The sequence below is a fragment of the Pristiophorus japonicus genome, chromosome 8, assembly GCF_044704955.1.
Source record: "Pristiophorus japonicus isolate sPriJap1 chromosome 8, sPriJap1.hap1, whole genome shotgun sequence".
In the NCBI taxonomy this organism is placed as follows: domain Eukaryota; kingdom Metazoa; phylum Chordata; class Chondrichthyes; family Pristiophoridae; genus Pristiophorus; species Pristiophorus japonicus.
In genome coordinates this window covers 82,869,573-82,886,468 of record NC_091984.1, presented here as the reverse complement: position 1 = coordinate 82,886,468, position 16,896 = coordinate 82,869,573, and the positions used below count along the sequence as shown (strand labels likewise).

Genomic DNA, 16,896 nt, shown 5'->3' with positions numbered 1-16,896 from the left:
ATATATTCAAAAGGGAGTTAGATGAAGTCCTTACTACTCGGGGGATCAAGGGGTATGGCGTGAAAGCAGGAAGGGGGTACTGAAGTTTCATGTTCAGCCATGAACTCATTGAATGGCAGTGCAGGCTAGAAGGGCTGAATGGCCTGCTCCTGCACCTATTTTCTATGTTTCTATGTTTCTATGATGTGGCTGTAATGGTTGAATAGCTAGCAGTGTGTGCAAGCTGTGGGATGCAGGTATGAGGCTTGCAGTAGTGCTAAGTGGGTGAGGTGAGGCATGTGAATGTTTGGTATGAGTCCTGATAGAAACATAGAAAATAAGTGCAGGAGTAGGACATTCAGCCCTTCTAGCCTGCACTGCCATTCAATGAGTTCATGGCTGAACATGCAACTTCAGTACCCCCTTCCTGCTTTCTCGCCATACCCCTTGATCCCCCGAGTGGTAAGGACTTCATCTAACTCTCTTTTGAATATATTTAGTGAATTGGCCTCAACTACTTTCTGTGGTAGAGAATTCCACAGGTTCACCACTCTCTGGGTGAAGAAGTTTCTCCTCATCTCGGTCCTAAAATGCTTACCCCTTATCCTTCGACTGTGACCCCTGGTTCTGGACTTCCCCAACATTGGGAACATTCTTCCTGCATCTAACCTGTCTAAACCCGTCATAATTTTAAACGTTTCTATGAGGTCCCCTCTCATTCTTCTGAACTCCAGTGAATACAAGCCCAGTTGATCCAGTCTTTCTTGATGGGTCAATCCCACCATCCCGGGAATCAGTCTGGTGAATCTTCGCTGCACTCCCTCAATAGCAAGAATGTCCTTCCTCAAGTTAGGAGACCAAAACTGTACACAATACTCCAGGTGTGGCCTCATCAAGGCCCTGTACAACTGTAGCAACACCTCCCTGTCCCTGTATTCAAATCCCCTCGCTAAAGGCCAACATGCCATTTGCTTTCTTAACCGCCTGCTGTACCTGCATGCCAACCTTCAATGACTGATGTACCATGACACCCAGGTCTCGTTGCACCTCCCCTTTTCCTAATATGTCACCATTCAGATAATAGTCTGTCTCTCTGTTTTTACCACCAAAGTGGATAACCTCACATTTATCCACATTATACTTCATCTGCCATGCATTTGCCCACTCACCGAACCTATCCAAGTCACTCTGCAGCCTCATAGCATCCTCCTTGCAGCTCACACTGCCACCCAACTTAGTGTCATCCGCAAATTTGGAGATACTACATTTAATCCCCTCGTCTAAATCATTAATGTACAATGTAAACAGCTGGGGCCCCAGCACAGAACCTTGCGGTACCCCACTAGTCACTGCCTGCCATTCTGAAAAGTACCCATTTACTCCTACTCTTTGTTTCCTGTCTGACAACGTTCTCAATCCACGTCAGCACACTACCCCCAATCCCATGTGTTTTAACTTTGCACATTAATCTCCTGTGTGGGACCTTGTCGAAAGCCTTCTGAAAGTCCCAATATACCACATCAACTGGTTCTCCCTTGTCCACTTTACTGGAAACATCCTCAAAAAATTCCAGAAGATTTGTCAAGCATGATTTCCCTTTCACAAATCCATGCTGACTTGGACCTATCATGTCACCTCTTTCCAAATGCGCTCCTCTGACATCCTTAATAATTGATTCCATCATTTTGCCCACTACTGAGGTCAGGCTGACCGGTCTATAATTCCCTGTTTTCTCTCTCCCTCCTTTTTTTAAAAAGTGGCTACCCTCTACTCGATAGGAACTGATCCAGTCAATGGAATGTTGGAAAATGACTGTCAATGCATCCGCTATTTCCAAGGCCACCTCCTTAAGTACTCTGGGATGCAGTCCATCAGGCCCTGGGGATTTATCGGCCTTCAATCCCATCAATTTCCCCAACACAATTTCCCGACTAATAAGGATTTCCCTCAGTTCCTCCTCCTTACTAGACCCTCTCACCCCTTTTATATCCGGAAGGTTGTTTGTGTCCTCCTTAGTGAATACCGAACCAAAGTACTTGTTCAATTGGTCTGCCATTTCTTTGTTCCCCGTTATGACTTCCCCTGATTCTGACTGCAGGGGACCTACGTTTGTCTTTACTAACCTTTTTCTCTTTACATATCTATAGAAACTTTTTTGCAATCCGCCTTAATGTTCCCTGCAAGCTTCTTCTCGTACTCCATTTTCCCTGCCCTAATCAAACCCTTTGTCCTCTTCTGCTGAGTTCTAAATTTCTCCCAGTCCCCGGGTTCGCTGCTATTTCTGGCCAATTTGTATGCCACTTCCTTGGCTTTAATACTATCCCTGATTTCCCTTGATAGTTACGGTTGAGCCACCTTCCCTTTTTAATTTTTATGCCAGACAGGAATGTACAATTGTTGTAGTTCATCCATGCAGTCTCTGAATGCCTGCCATTGCCCACCCACAGTCAACCCCTTAAGTATCATTAGCCAATCTATCTTAGCCAATTCATGCCTCATACCTTCAAAGTTACCCTTCTTTAAGTTCTGGACCATGGTCTCTGAATTAACTGTTTCATTCTCCATCCTAATGCAGAATTCCACCATATTATGGTCACTCTTCCCCAAGGGGCCTCGCACAATGAGATTGCTAATTAATCCTCTCTCATTACACAACACCCAGTCTAAGATGGCCTCCCCCCTAGTTGGTTCCTCGACATATTGGTCTCGAAAACCATCCCTTATGCACTCCAGGAAATCCTCCTCCACCGTATTGCTTCCAGTTTGGCTAGCCCAATCTATGTGCATATTAAAGTCACCCATTATTGGTAGAGCTTGTTGGTAGGTGAATTTTGTGAGTTTGCTGAGGCTAGTGATGCAGTTGTTAGGATATGGCATTTGAAGATCCATTCACTAACATCACCACTCGTGTGAGGTCATTAAACTTCTTTCAGCATTGCATCCAGGATCTTTGGGCTGAACTCCTGGTTCCCACTGCCTTCTCATCATGTACCTGTATAGCCTCCTGATCCCCTGCGGATACAGGACATTGTTCCTACTTTCAGCATCCGTAAATCTTGATGCACGCTCTCCCATGGTCAGCCATTGTTGATTATTGCATAGCACTATTCCCAATGATCTCTGCACCTCCAGCAGCCACAATGCACCTTCCCTTTTAAGAGATGCAGGTTAGATTTAAGTAGTGCTAGCAAGTAACGATATTGGGGCCCCCTGCTGATGCGGGTTAGTCAGTGAACAGCGCGGTTAACGCTGGATGCACGATAAATATTAATGAGCAGACAGCACTAAGTTGGTGCCCCAGCCGACAAATAAAAAATGGCTGCCGCAGCAGTGTGCCCTCCCCTTTAATGGCGGCCGCACCACCACTTTGCACGCACTGCAAACACAGTGCACCGATAGAAATAATTGTTGGGTAGGCACCGCATGGCAGTGGAAAGATGTTTTTTGGATTGAATTTTGCTTGCGGGGCAGGAGATCGGCGGTAGTGCTTTGATGACACACGTAGGAGGGTTTGGCAGCAGCGGGGTAGAAGTTGGGACCGGTGGAAAAACCACCGAGGAGAATTTTGTGAGCGGCGACCATCCAACAAAAAATTGGCGGCCGTTCGACACCGCCTCGTTGTCGCTTTCTGTCGATAACTGGCCTTCTCGGGAGGCTGAATTTCAGCTCCGTAGTCTCAAGATAAGAGATTGGCCATTTAGGACTGATGAGAAAATTCTTCACTGTATCTTTGGAATTTTCTACCCCAAAAGGCTGTCGATGCTCAGATGTTGATTATATTGAAGACTGAGATTGATAAATTTTTGGGCACTAAGCAAATCAAAGGATACGGGGATCGGGTGGGAGGGAAGGTGCAGTTGATGTTGCGGTTCAGCCAAATTCTTATAGAATGGCGGAGCAGCCTCGATGGGCTGTATGGCCGACTCCTGCTTCTATTCCTTATGTTCTTAAATCTGAAGTGAATTTGACTGATTTGCTTCTGCTTTAGCCATGGAGTACGAATGCATACTGGTATAGGGATGTTGGGCCCAAGTTTCCACACGATAAAAAACGGGCGCCCCTCCGAGCTGGGCGCCCGTTTTTCGCGCCTAAAACGGCGCCTAAAAAAAACCTCACGATTCTCTAGCGTTCTGCAGCTCCTTGCCTGCCTGGCGCGGCGCCCAGGGGGGGCGGAGCCTACACTCGCGCCGATTTTGTAAGTGGGAGGGGGCGGGTACTATTTAAATTAGTTTTTTTCCTGCCGGCAATGCTGCGCGTGCGCGTTGGAGCGTTCGCGCATGCTCAGTGTGAAAAAAACATTGGCACTCGGCCATTTTTGTAGTTTTTTGTAGCTGTTTAATTTTTGAAATTTTTTTTAATAAAAGCAAATTGCCATCAACACTTGCGGCCTTCTCACTGTCTCCCCCCCACCCCTCCCAGCGGGAAGAATGGGCGCCTCCTCTCTTTTCCCCCCCCCCCCCCCCCCCCCCGCGGGAAGAACGGGCGCCTCAGGCTGACTGCAGCATTCTCCGTGCCTGAAGCACTTTCACACAGGTAGGAAGATGGTTTATTTAATCTTTTCTTTGCTTATAAATGTTTATTCAGGTTGGATTTATTTGTATAATATTTGTAGAAGTATAAATAAGGATTTATTGTAGAATTTAATGACTTCCCTTCCCCCCTCCCCCCCCACACCTCGTTCTGGACGCCTAATTTGTAACCTGCAGCTGATTTTTTAATGTGTAGAACAGGTTTTTTCAGTTCTACAAAATTCTTCACTTGCTCCATTCTAACTTAGTTTGGAGTACGTTTTCACTGTGGAAACTTTGAAATCAGGTGTCAGTGGCCGGACACGCCCCCTTTTTGAAGAAAAAATTCTGTTCCAAAGTAGAACTGTTCTACCTGACTAGAACTGCAGAAAAAAAAAATGTGGAGAATTGCGATTTCTAAGATAGTCCGTTCTCCACCAGTTGCTCCTAAAAATCAGGCGCAAATCATGTGGAAACTTGGGCACGTTGAAACTTTGTTTCTTAATGGGCCATTTAATTGCTTACCATAGAGCCCTGTAACTAGTATGTAAACACTCTGGGCTGGGCCGCCGCGCGTTGCTCCCTCTAATCAGCGTGGTTCTGGCCTGCAAGACCACCAGCAGGCCGGGGCCATTAATGAGAGCAACTCTCATTACTACTGGATTTCTTAAGTGTGTGTCTGCAGGTAAAGCGGAGACCTGTCCTCTGTGTGAGTTATTCCAATTAGTTATATACTTTCCTGCACTAAATACATCAACATTAGATAACTTTGTAAAGTGACTCTCTCGTGATCCCAGATGGTGAATATTGGACTCCCTGACCCTGGTGAGGGCAGATATTTGAGCCTGATTATCTGACATCTCCATGCACTCACTTTCTAGCAGGGTGTTACTCGATGCAATCAAATATCCGAATCCTAGCTGCTTTTTTTTTCTTCCAATCCTTATCCACAGATGTCAATTATAGTGCTGTAATTGTTAACCTGAGAGCTACCTCTATACAGTCCAGAGACTGAACCGGAGCTCTTCCTGGTTTGTGTGGTTCATTGCCATACTCCTGGACATTACACTTTCCCACTGAACCATGTAGAATGCATATTTTGGTGAAGGTAATATGGATACAGCATTTTAACAATACTGCACCATCATATCTTGCATTGCATTTTATTGGGTAGCTCATTGATTTTTTTTTTTTTTGCTGTTCTTTCCATAGGTTTAGCATTTGCTTCTGGTTTGGCAACTACGATGACGATTGCACATCTATTGAAGTCTGGTGATAACATCATTTGCATGAATGATGTGTATGGAGGTATAGTTTGCATTATCTTAATTGGGATTTATGCAAGAATATAAAGGGGAATTTTAACTCCTTTACTGACTGAAACCAGGTGGGCAGGCAGATAAAATGAAGTGGGAGACATGCTCGTTGGCCTCCTGTGAACTGAGAACGCCTGCCTGATGCTGTTGGGGTCCTTTAAATATGCAGATCGGATCCTGATGTCATTGAGACCCAACTGCCATTTTAACGTTGACCTGAATGGGGAAAGCAGCTGTGGATTTCCTGCCAGGCTGAAGCATACTAATCACAGAGAGAAGGCCCCTCAGACGGAAGTATATTTTAGTTCCTTTTTTGTGGGGCCTGGAGGAGTAAGAGATAGCTTCTCTGCCCCACAGAGTGTATAGGTCTCACCTGCTCTGGACTTCCTCTCCCTCCACCACCCCTTCCCTTCTCAAACCTGCCTCAGAACCCCTGTGCCCACATTTACTTGGCCTGGCTCATGTCCTTGGAGCTGCCCAGTTTTAATGGCCAGGCATCCACTTCCAACTTCCTGGATATTTTGGTCGGGAAGTTGGCCAGCGGCATGTTAATAAGTCTGGGCCTCCCGCTACCTGTCTTGATGGGCTGGTCACTTGCTAGGTTGCTTTCCTGCCTGGGAGTTAAAAATGTCTTCTTTAAACATCTGATGCTATCGTTTTTGGCCCACACCACAAACCTTGCACTCTTGCCACCAATTCCATTCCCTTCGCTGACTACTCGTGCAGCTGAACCAAATTATTCATAATCTCGCAGTCCTATTCGATCCTCAGTTGAATATCCAACACCATATCTGCTCCATCACAAAGACTGCTTACTTCCACCTCCTTGTCGCTGCCCGTCTCTACCCCTGCTTTTGTCACCTCCAGATGTGACTGTTCCCATCCTTCACCCTCCGTAAACTTCAGTGCATCTAAAACTCTGCTGCTCCTATCTTGCTCCAAGTCCTGCTCACCCATCACCATGTCCTTGCTGGTATACCTTGACTTCCAGTTCCCCAACACCTCAACTTTAAAATTTTCATCGTGTTTTAATCCCTCCATGGCTTTGCCCGTTATTATTTCTGTAACTGCCTCCAAACTGCACCCCGGCCCCAGCCTGCAGATTTTTCCATTCCTCTGACTCTGCTCCCTTGCGCATTCTCCCCCCCCCCCCCCCCCCCCCCCCGCTACATTTGCCCCATCATTGGCGGCTGTGCCTTCAGGTGCCTAGAACCCATACTCTGGAATTTTCTTCCTAAACCTCTTCTATCTCCTTTGACTTGCCATTTGTTTTTTCCATACTTTTGATGTTAAAAGGCACTGCAGAAGTACAAATTTTTCCTTTCCCCTTTGTCCCTACTTTGCATTCCACCACTTGTCTACTTCTTTCTTTCATTCCTTTTCCCGCTCATGCCCCTTTTCTCCTTCCCCTTGCCTCCCATATCAGTCTGGCTTCTCTCCTTTTGTGACCAGCCTTCTGCTTCCTCTATCTTCTCCCCACTGAACTCCTGACTACTTGATTACCTTTCTTTGCCCTCGGGCTCGCTGGCCATTAATTTTTCTTTGCATAAGCAACATTTTTCTCCCCTTCAAAACTGCTGTACTTGCCCCTCCACAGAAAACCCACTCCTGCCTTCTCTGCTAAAGCTCTATAGAAACATAGGTGCAGGAGTAGGCCATTCGAGCCTGCACCGCCATGCAATAAGATAATGGCTGATCATTCCTTCAGTACCCCTTTCCTGCTTTCTCTCCATACCCCTTGATCCCCTTAACCATAAGAGCCATATCTAACTCCCTCTTGAATATATCCAATGAACTGGCATCAACAACTCTCTGTGGCAGGGAATTCCACAGGTTAACAACTCTGAGTGAAGAAGTTTCTCCTCATCTCAGTCCTAAATGGCTTACCCCTTATCCTAAGACTATGTCCCCTGGTTCTGGACTTCTCCAACATCGGGAACATTCTTCCCGCATCTAACCTGTCCAGTCCTGTCAGAATCTTTTTTGTTTCTATGAGATCCCCTCTCCTTCGAAACACCAGTGAATAAAGGCCCAGTTGATCCAGTCTCTCCTCCATATATGGCAGCCCAGCCATCCCTGGAATATCTTACTCAGTTCTTCTTCAAGCACTTCTGTTTTGTTAAACTGCTTGTATGACAGTAAGTCGTGGATGAGTCAGAACTTTGTCCAGTGAAACATTGGGAAAACTAAAGCCATCTTATTTGGTACCTCGATAAGCTCCAAATAATTCTCACTGTTCCCTCAGGCTGAACCAGTTGGTGTACAATCTTGGTGTGCTGTTTGATCCTGAGCTGAGCCATATTTTATCCCGTATCTTGTCCGTCGCCAGAGACGTGGTTGCAAGGTGACCAGGACTGGGAATTAAATATATGGGGTACTTGACAATCCGGAAGGGCAGACAGAAAGGAAAAGGTGGTTGGGTAGCTCTATTGATAAAGGATGGAATCACTGCAATAGTAAGAAATGATATTGGCTCAAATGATAAGGGTGTTGAAACAGTTTGGGTGGAGATAAGCAACAATAAGGGGAAAAAGTCACTGGTAGGGGGCCTATAGACTACGCCCAACTGTAGCAACTCTGTTGGTCGGAGCATAAATCAGGAAACAGTGGGGGCTTGTAAAAAGTGAACAGCAATAATCATGGGTGATTTTAACCTCCATATTGATTGGACAAATCAAATTGGTCAGGGTAGCCTTGAGGAGTTCATAGAGTGCATAAGGGACGGGTTCCTTGAGCAGTATGTAACGGAACCAACCAGGGGGCAGGCTATCTTGGATCTGCTCCTGTGTAATGAGACAGGATTAATAAGCAATCTCCAAGTAAAGGAACCCCTCGGAATGAGTGATCATAGCATGATTGAATTTCAAATTCAGATGGAGGGTGAGAAAGTTGGATCTCTAACCAACGTACTAAGCTTAAATAAAGGAGACTATGAAGGTATGAGGGCAGAGTTGGGTAAAGTGGGCTGGGAAAATAGATTTAAAGAGTAGGACGATTGATGAACATTTAAGGAGATATTTCACAACTCTCAGGAAAAATATATTCCAGTGAGGAGGAAAGTGTGTCAGAGAAAAGTAGCCATCTGTGGCTAACGAAAGAAATAAAGGATGGTATCCAATTTAAAAACAAGGATATACAAAGTGGCCAGAATTAGTGGAAGGACAGAAGACTGGGATGCTTTTAAAAGCCAGCAAAGAATGATTTAAAAAAAAATGATTAAGAAAGGGAAGATAGACTATGAAAGTAAACTAGTGCAAAACATAAAAACAGATAAGATTGGTATATAAAAAGGAAAAGGGTGGCTAAAATAAATGTTGGTCCCTTTAGAGGATGAGACTGGGGAATTAGTAATGGGGAACATGGAAATGGCAGAAACTCTGAACAAATATTTTGCATCAGTCTTTACAGTAGAGGACACTAACAATATTTTGACAGTGGATAGTCTAGGGGCTATAGGGGGGAAAGAACTTAACACAATCACAATCGCAAAGGTGCCCAGTAAGATAATGGGACTAAAGGCAGATAAATCCCCTGGACCTGATGGCTTGCATCCTCGGGTCTTAAGAAAAGTAACGGCAGGGATTGTGGATGCATTGGTTGTAACTTACCAAAATTCCCTGGATTCTGGGCGGTCCCAGCAGTTTGGAAAACTGCAAATGTAACGCCACTATTTTTTTAAAAAAAAGGAGGAAGGCAGAAAGCAGGAAACTAGAGACCAGTTAGCCTAACATCTGTGGTTGGTAAAATGATGGAGTCCATTATTAAAGAAGCAGTAGCAGGACATTTGGAGAAGCAAAATTCGGTCAGGCAGAGTCAGGATTTATAAAGGGAAAGTCATGTTTGACAAATTTGCTAGAGTTCTTTGAGGATGTAACGAACAGGGTGGATAAAGGGGAACCAGTGGATGTGGTGTATTTGAACTTCCAAAAGGCATTTGACAAGATGCCACATAAAAGGTTACTGCACAAGATAAAAGTTCACGGGGTTGGAGGTAATATATTAGCAGGGATCGAGGATTGGCTAACTAACAGAGAACAGAGAGTCGGGATAAATGGTTCATTCACTAGTTGGCAACCAGTAACTAGTGGGGTGCCGCAGGAATCCGTGCTGGGACCCCAACTATTTACAATCTATTATAAACGACTTGGAAGAAGAGACTGAGTGTAACGGAGCCAAGTTTGCTGACGATACAAAGATGGGAGGAAAAGCAATGAGTGAGGAGGACACACAAAAGCTGCAAAAGGACATAGACAGGTTAAGTGAGTGGGCAAAAATTTGGCAGATGGAGTATAATGTTGGAAAGAATGAGGTTATGCACTTTGGCAGAACAAAATCAAAGAGCAAGTTATTTAAATGGAGAAAGATTGCAAAGTGCTGCAGTACAGCAGGACCTGGGGGTACTTGTGCATGAAACACAAGGTTAGTGTCATGTGTATCTCATTGCTGTATATAACTGTATCTTATCATGCTATACATGACTGTAACTGGATATGACCTGTAACAATAAGTATACCTTACCACCAGGGGTGCACTTGCAGGAGACACTCCATACCTGTCCCACTGTGGTATATAAAAGGAGGTCTCTGGCAAGTGCAGCACTAGAGAGCTGGAATTAAAGGTGCAGGTCCTAAGTGACCTTGACTTCAGCATGTGTCTCGTGTAAGTCAGTACATTAGAGTCAGGACTTAACAGTGGCGACGAGTTACGGGATCACAGAATCCACAGAATGGCTATCAACAGCTCAGATGAGAAATACAATGCTGGAGATAATTGGGATGATTATAGAAAGGCTCCAGCAAAGCTTTGTAACCAAAGACTGGTTAGGCGACGATGAGGCAGACAAGAGAAGAGCCCATCTCTTGACCAGCTGTGGCTCAAAAACATATACTTTAATGAAAGACCTGCTGGCACCCAAGAAGCCAGCAAGCAAGTCGTTTTGAGGAGTTGAGCACACTGATGAGAGACCACCTGAAGCCAGCGAGCAGCCTACACATGGCCAGACACAGGTTCTACAACTACAGACGCTGTGTGGGCCAAAGCATACCCGACTTTGTGGCAGAACTTCGGAGGCTGGCTAGTTCATGTGAGTTCCCCGATGAACTAAGGAGAGAAGTACTGAGAGACTTTTTTATTGAAGGAATAGACCATGCAGGCATATTCCAAAAGCTTATAGAGACTAAGAACTTGACTCTAGAGGCAACATCACTGGTCGCACAGACGTTCTTGGCAGGCGAAGAAGAAACGAGGCTGATCTATACTTCGAGTACGGCAACCAACGAGGCATCTGAGCAACGGGTTCACATTGTGAAACAAACCGCTACCCCCACACAGACAAAGGCAGGAGAGCAGGCCTTCAACAGCAGACAGTGGCACCAGAAGCCATCAAAATCAAGGGCCACATGAATGGCTGATCAAACCTCATCAAGCCACAATGCGAGCACTCAACAACAGATTGAGAGAAACTCGAGGGAGATCAGCCAGACGCAGCTCATCCTTTGGAAACAATGAAAAAGGTCTGTTGGAAATGTGGAGGAAGGCACTCAACCAGGGTGTGTCGATTTCAGCATGCCGTTTGCAGAAACTGCAACTACACAGGGCATCTGGCTCGCATGTGCAGAAAAACAGCAGCTCGGTTGGTACACAAATCAGAAGGGTCGGAAAGCGGACCAGAAGACGGTTGGAACAGTGCACGGGACGCCAAGGTACAGCGGGTTAACACGATCAATGTTCACTGTTCTTACACCAAGATGCCCCCAGTTATGATGAGGGTTCTACTCAACGGGATACCCGTCAACATGGAAATGGACACTGGCCAGTCAACCCCTCATGAGTGTTCAACAATTTGAACAGCTGTGGCCACACAAAAGCAACAAATCAGAACTCACAGATCGACACCAAACTAAGGACCTATACTAAAGAAATCATCCCAGTTCTTGGCAGCGCCATGCTCTCAGTCACACACAAAGGGATGGTGCATCGACTTTCCATGTGGATTGTCCCTGGGGATCTCCCAGCCCTGTTGGGGAGAAGCTGGCTAGCAGAACTTAATTGGAAATGGGATGATGTTCACGCCATGTCATCAGAGGAACGGACCTCCTGCTCAACAGTTCGAAGCCGTTTTGAACATCTCTTTCAGCCAGGTGTGGGCACCTTCAAAGGGGCTAAAGTTAGAATCTACATCACACAGAATGCCAGACTGGTCCATCACAAGGCTAGAGCTGTGCCTTATGTGATGAGGGAAAAGATTGAAAACAAACTAGACCGGCTTCTGCGGGAAGGCATAATTTCTCCCATGGAATTCAGCGACTGGGCAAGCCCCATCGTCCCCGTCATGAAGCCTGATGGATCCGTGCGAATCTAAGAGGATTACAAGTCTACCATAAACAGAGTCTCCCGACAGGACCAATACCTGCTGCCCAAAGCGGAGGACCTATTTGCCACTGGAGGAAAACTTTTTTCGAAACTTGACCTCACATCTGCGTATATGACGCAAGAACTGACAGAGTCTAAGCTACTCACCACCATCAACACACATCGAGGCCTTTTAATGTACAATCGATGCCCATTCGGCATCAGGTCGGCAGCTGCTATATTCCAGCGCAACATGGTGAGTCTGCTCAAGTCCATCCCGGGGACGGTTGTGTTTCAAGATGACATACTCATCACGGGCAGGGACACCGACTCTCATTTCTGCAATCTTGAGGAAGTACTCAGTCGATTGGATCAGTTAGGCCTAAGAGTTAAGAAATCCAAGTGTCTGTTTCTCGTGCCTGAGGTTGAATTTTTGGGCAGAAGGATTGCCGCTGATGGAATCCGCTCAACCGAATCCAAAACAGAAGCGATTCGCCTGGCACCCAGGCCCCGGAATGTCTCGGAACTACGTGCCTTTCTCGGGCTACTCCGTTGCTTTGGGAACTTTATGCAGAACTTGAGCACGCTGCTGGAGCCTCTCCATGTGCTACTCAGAAAGGGGTGCGATTGGTTTTGGGGGGACGCCCAAGAACGCGCCTTCAATAAGGCACGCAACCTTCTATGTTACAAGAGTGTTTTAGCCTTTTTTGACCCAGATAAAAAGTTAGTCCTTGCGTGTGATGCGTCAGCACACCGGGTCGGGTGTGTTTTACAGCACATCAATGATGCGGGTAAATTGCAGCCCGATGCTTATGCCTCCAGGTTGCTTTTGTGGGCGGAGCGCGGGTACGGTATGGTTGAGAAGGAGGCGCTCGCGTGCGTGTACGGTGTCAAAGATGCACCAATACATTTTCGGGGCCAAGTTTGCATTAGAAACCGACCACAAACCCCTCGCATCCCTACTATCCGAGTGCAAGGCAGTCATTGCGTGCCGAGGTGTTGGAGTTCAGCGGTGGGCACTCATGCTGACGGCTTACAATTACACGATAAGGCACAGACAACTGTGCAGACGCACTTAGCAGGCTACCCCTGGCAATGACAGAAGGGTCCGATGAACAGGACTGAGATGGTCATGGCAATCAATTCCTTTGAATCCACAGGTTCGCCCATGATGGCTCGCCAAATCAGAGCCTGGACGACCAGCGACCCCACGTTATCTCTAGTTAAAAGATGCGTTTTAATCGGTGACTGGGCAGAGGCTCGCCATGCCTGCCCCGAGGAGGTCAAACCCTTCCATATGCGCGTGCATGAACTCTCACTACAGGCAGACTGCCTGATGTGGGGCAGCCGAGTAGTTATGCCCTTACGAGGCAGGGGAGGTGTTTGTCCGGGAGCTCCATCGCGAGCACCCGGGGATCGTCCTCCTGAAGGCCATAGCCAGATCTCATGTCTGGTGGCCTGGCATTGATGCAGACTTGGAGCTCTGCGTCCGTCAGTACACCATTTGTGCCCAACTCAGTAATGCCCCCAGGGAGGCCCCTCCTAAGCCCCTGGCCCACCAAACTGTGGTCGCTGGTGCATGTAGACTATGTGGGCCCATTCATGGGCAAAATGTTCCTCGTAGTCGTTGATGCATTTTCAAAATGGATCGAGTGCACCATTTTAAACTCGAGCACCACCTCCACCACTGTGGAGAGCCTCAGAACCATGTTTGCAACGTACGGCATTCCTGACATATTGGTCAGTGATAATGGTCCGTGCTTCACCAGCGCAGAATTTCACAATTTTATAATTGACCACGATATAAATCACGTTAAGACGGCACCTTTCAAGCCGGCCTCCAATGGCCAGGCGGAGTGAGCAGTGCAGATCATTAAACGAGGCATGCTCAGAATCCAAGGTCCCACACTGCAGAGCTGCCTGTCGCGACTGCTGCTGGCACACAGATCTCATTCGCATTCGTTGACTGGGGTTCCCCCCCGCGCAACTATTGATGAAACGAACCTTAAAGACCAGGCTCTTGTTAATCCTCCCAGACATGCATAAAATTGTTGAGGCTAAGCGTCAAAAGCTAACTGAGTACCATGACTGAAATTCGAGGGGGAGGTGGAATGGGATAGGGGACAAAGTGTTTGTGCTAAACTATGGCTGGGGTCCCAAATGGCTTGCAGGGACAGTAACAGACAAAGAGGGAAACAGGCTACTGGTTGTACAAATGGACAATGGCCAAACTTGCTGGAGGTATGTAGACCAAGTAAAAAGTAGATTCACTGATAACACTGAAGAACCAGAGGCAGACTACAATGTGGAACTCACACCACACCTGGTGGACAGACAGGTGGAACAACCTGAGGGAAAGGGCAGTCTCAACAGACAGCCCAGGCGAGATACCAGCAATTGCACCAAACGAAAAACAGGCACCAAGGCAAACAACTGAACCACAACTAAGACGCTCCACGCTAGAGCGCAGACCACCTGAGAGACTGAATCTATAAAGGCAATAAGACCTTTGGGGAGGGTGATGTCATGTATCTCACATTACTGTATATAACTATCTTACCATGCTATACATGACTAACTCGATATGACCTGTAACAATAAGCATACCTTACCACCAGGGGTGCACTTGCAGGAGATACGCCATACCTGTCCCACTGTGGTATATAAAGGCAGGTCTCGGGCAAGTGCAGCACTGGAGAGCTGGAATTAAAGGTGCAGGTCCTGAGAGACCTTGACTTCAGTATGTTTCTTGTGTAAGTCAGTACATTAGAGTCAGGACTTAACTTGCTGTACCTGCATACTAACTATTATCATGAAGGTCCATGGTATCTTAGCCTTTATTGCAGAGAGGATGGAGTATAAAAGCAGGAAAGTCTTACTGCAGCTATAAAAGGTATTGGTGAGGCCACACCTGGAATGCTGCATGCAGTTCAGAGACGGTTCACTCGGTTGATTCCGGGGATGAGGGGGTTGACTTATGAGGAAAGGTTGAGTAGGTTGGGCCTCTACTCATTGGAATTCAGAAGAATGAGAGGTGATCTTATCGAAACGTATAAGATTATGAGGGGGCTTGACCGGGTGGATGCAGAGAGGATATTTCGACTGATGGGGCAGACTTGAACTAGAGGGCACGATCTTAGAATAAGGGGCTGCCCATTTAAAACAGAGATGAGGGGTAATTTCTTCTCTCTGTGGGTAGTTAATCTGGAATTCGCTACCTCTGAGCTGTGGAAGCTGGGACATTGAATACATTTAAGTCAGAAATAGATGGTTTCTTAATCAATAAGGGGATAAAGAGTTATGGGGAGTGGGCAGGGAAGTGGAGCTGAGTGAGTCCATGATCAGATCAGCCATGATATTGAATGGTGGAGCAGGCTCGAGGGGCCATATGGTCTACTCCTGTTCCTCGTTCTTATGTTCTTATGACCACTTGCCCTTCTCTGGGGGAAAAAAAAACTAGGGTTGAGTTAGTATAGAAATTCATAAATTGCCTGCTGCTATATTGAGTTTGTACTTTAATTTACAGTAGCATTTGGGTCTATACTTCAGTTTACAGGTAATCTGGCGAGTGCCATGAGTTTTCTCTGACTACATTGAATAGGAGAAAATGGGGGGAAAAATGTGGAGGTGGGAGGTTTGTGACAAAATTCTCCCGAGTTCCCAATACCCAAGTGGAAAAGTGCTAGTTTGATGCTTGGTGCTTCCTTGCAAGGTGGGAAGGGAAATTAGAGATGGCATTGACCCATAAGGTTTTGATGTACCTATTAGCTGACTTGAATAGCTTTAGCAAACACTCAAGTTTGCATCATTCACAGGTTTTAAGACAGCATAGAATACCCAGGGAAGGAGAGAACGTGGCTGAGTTTTTTGTTGTTGAGGTGTCTTGGAAACCATGGCTTGTTTCTTTTCACCTTAGTGAAAGGAAGAAGGATAAGATGTTGTTATAGCTACAAAACACAGTATTATTGGAAACGTTCTGAATGCATGTGTAACGCTTATTTCAGGTACTAACCGATATTTCTGCAAAGTTGCATCCGAAATGGGTTTGGAAACCTCTCTTGTTGACTGCACATCATTGAAGTGTCTGGATGCAGCTATTAAACCAAATACTAAGGTAACTGGAGATTTGTGGGTGTAAGCTATTTTCCATATCTTTCCACCTAATCACTCCCCTCCTTTTGATGCAGTTTAAAAAAAAAAAAAAAAAAATTGCATGAAGTTTAAAGTATGGCTATATGCAATTTGAAGTGTGGAGATCAATTAAGGCCTCAGAGATTTTGGGTTAATTAATAAGATTTTGCAATTAAGTTTAAAATCAGTGCACAAAGGGCTATTGTAAAAGTGAATGGAGTGGTAGGATGCTTTGCCAGGACTATTAAATATGAAAAGAAAGACTATTTACTCTGTCTCTCTGTCTCCTTTTATACATCAGCCAGCAAAGCATGGGGTGTCTGTCATCTGAGATACGAACATGTGTATGGTTAGAGACAGTCTGTAGAATTTACTTTTGCAAACAGGCTAATTTGAGTGGTGTACTTTATTTTCCATGTTATAAGACATTATACAAAACCAAATGAATTTCACTGAAAACTTAACTTAATTTGTTCAGTCCTATTGCCCCAGTAAGTAGATAAAGAATATGTCAGGACTTGAGTTAGGATCTGCCGAGGGCAAAACATAATGGGCGGATATATTAGTCTGTCTTCTGGAATATGGAGGATGTGCATATAGGGGCACGCATA

The 16,896-nt window shown here is 45.9% G+C and overlaps 1 protein-coding gene across 1 annotated transcript in view; it reads left to right on the top strand.

The window, feature by feature from the left end:
• The window catches only part of LOC139268595 (cystathionine gamma-lyase-like), a 72,407-nt gene that overhangs the window by 13,996 nt on the left and 41,515 nt on the right, over nucleotides 1-16,896 (top strand). Inside the window, exons 3-4 of the mRNA XM_070886979.1 lie at nucleotides 5,700-5,795; nucleotides 16,159-16,268. Coding sequence (XP_070743080.1) covers nucleotides 5,700-5,795; nucleotides 16,159-16,268 — 206 coding nt within the window. The remainder of the gene's footprint in view (nucleotides 1-5,699; nucleotides 5,796-16,158; nucleotides 16,269-16,896) is intronic.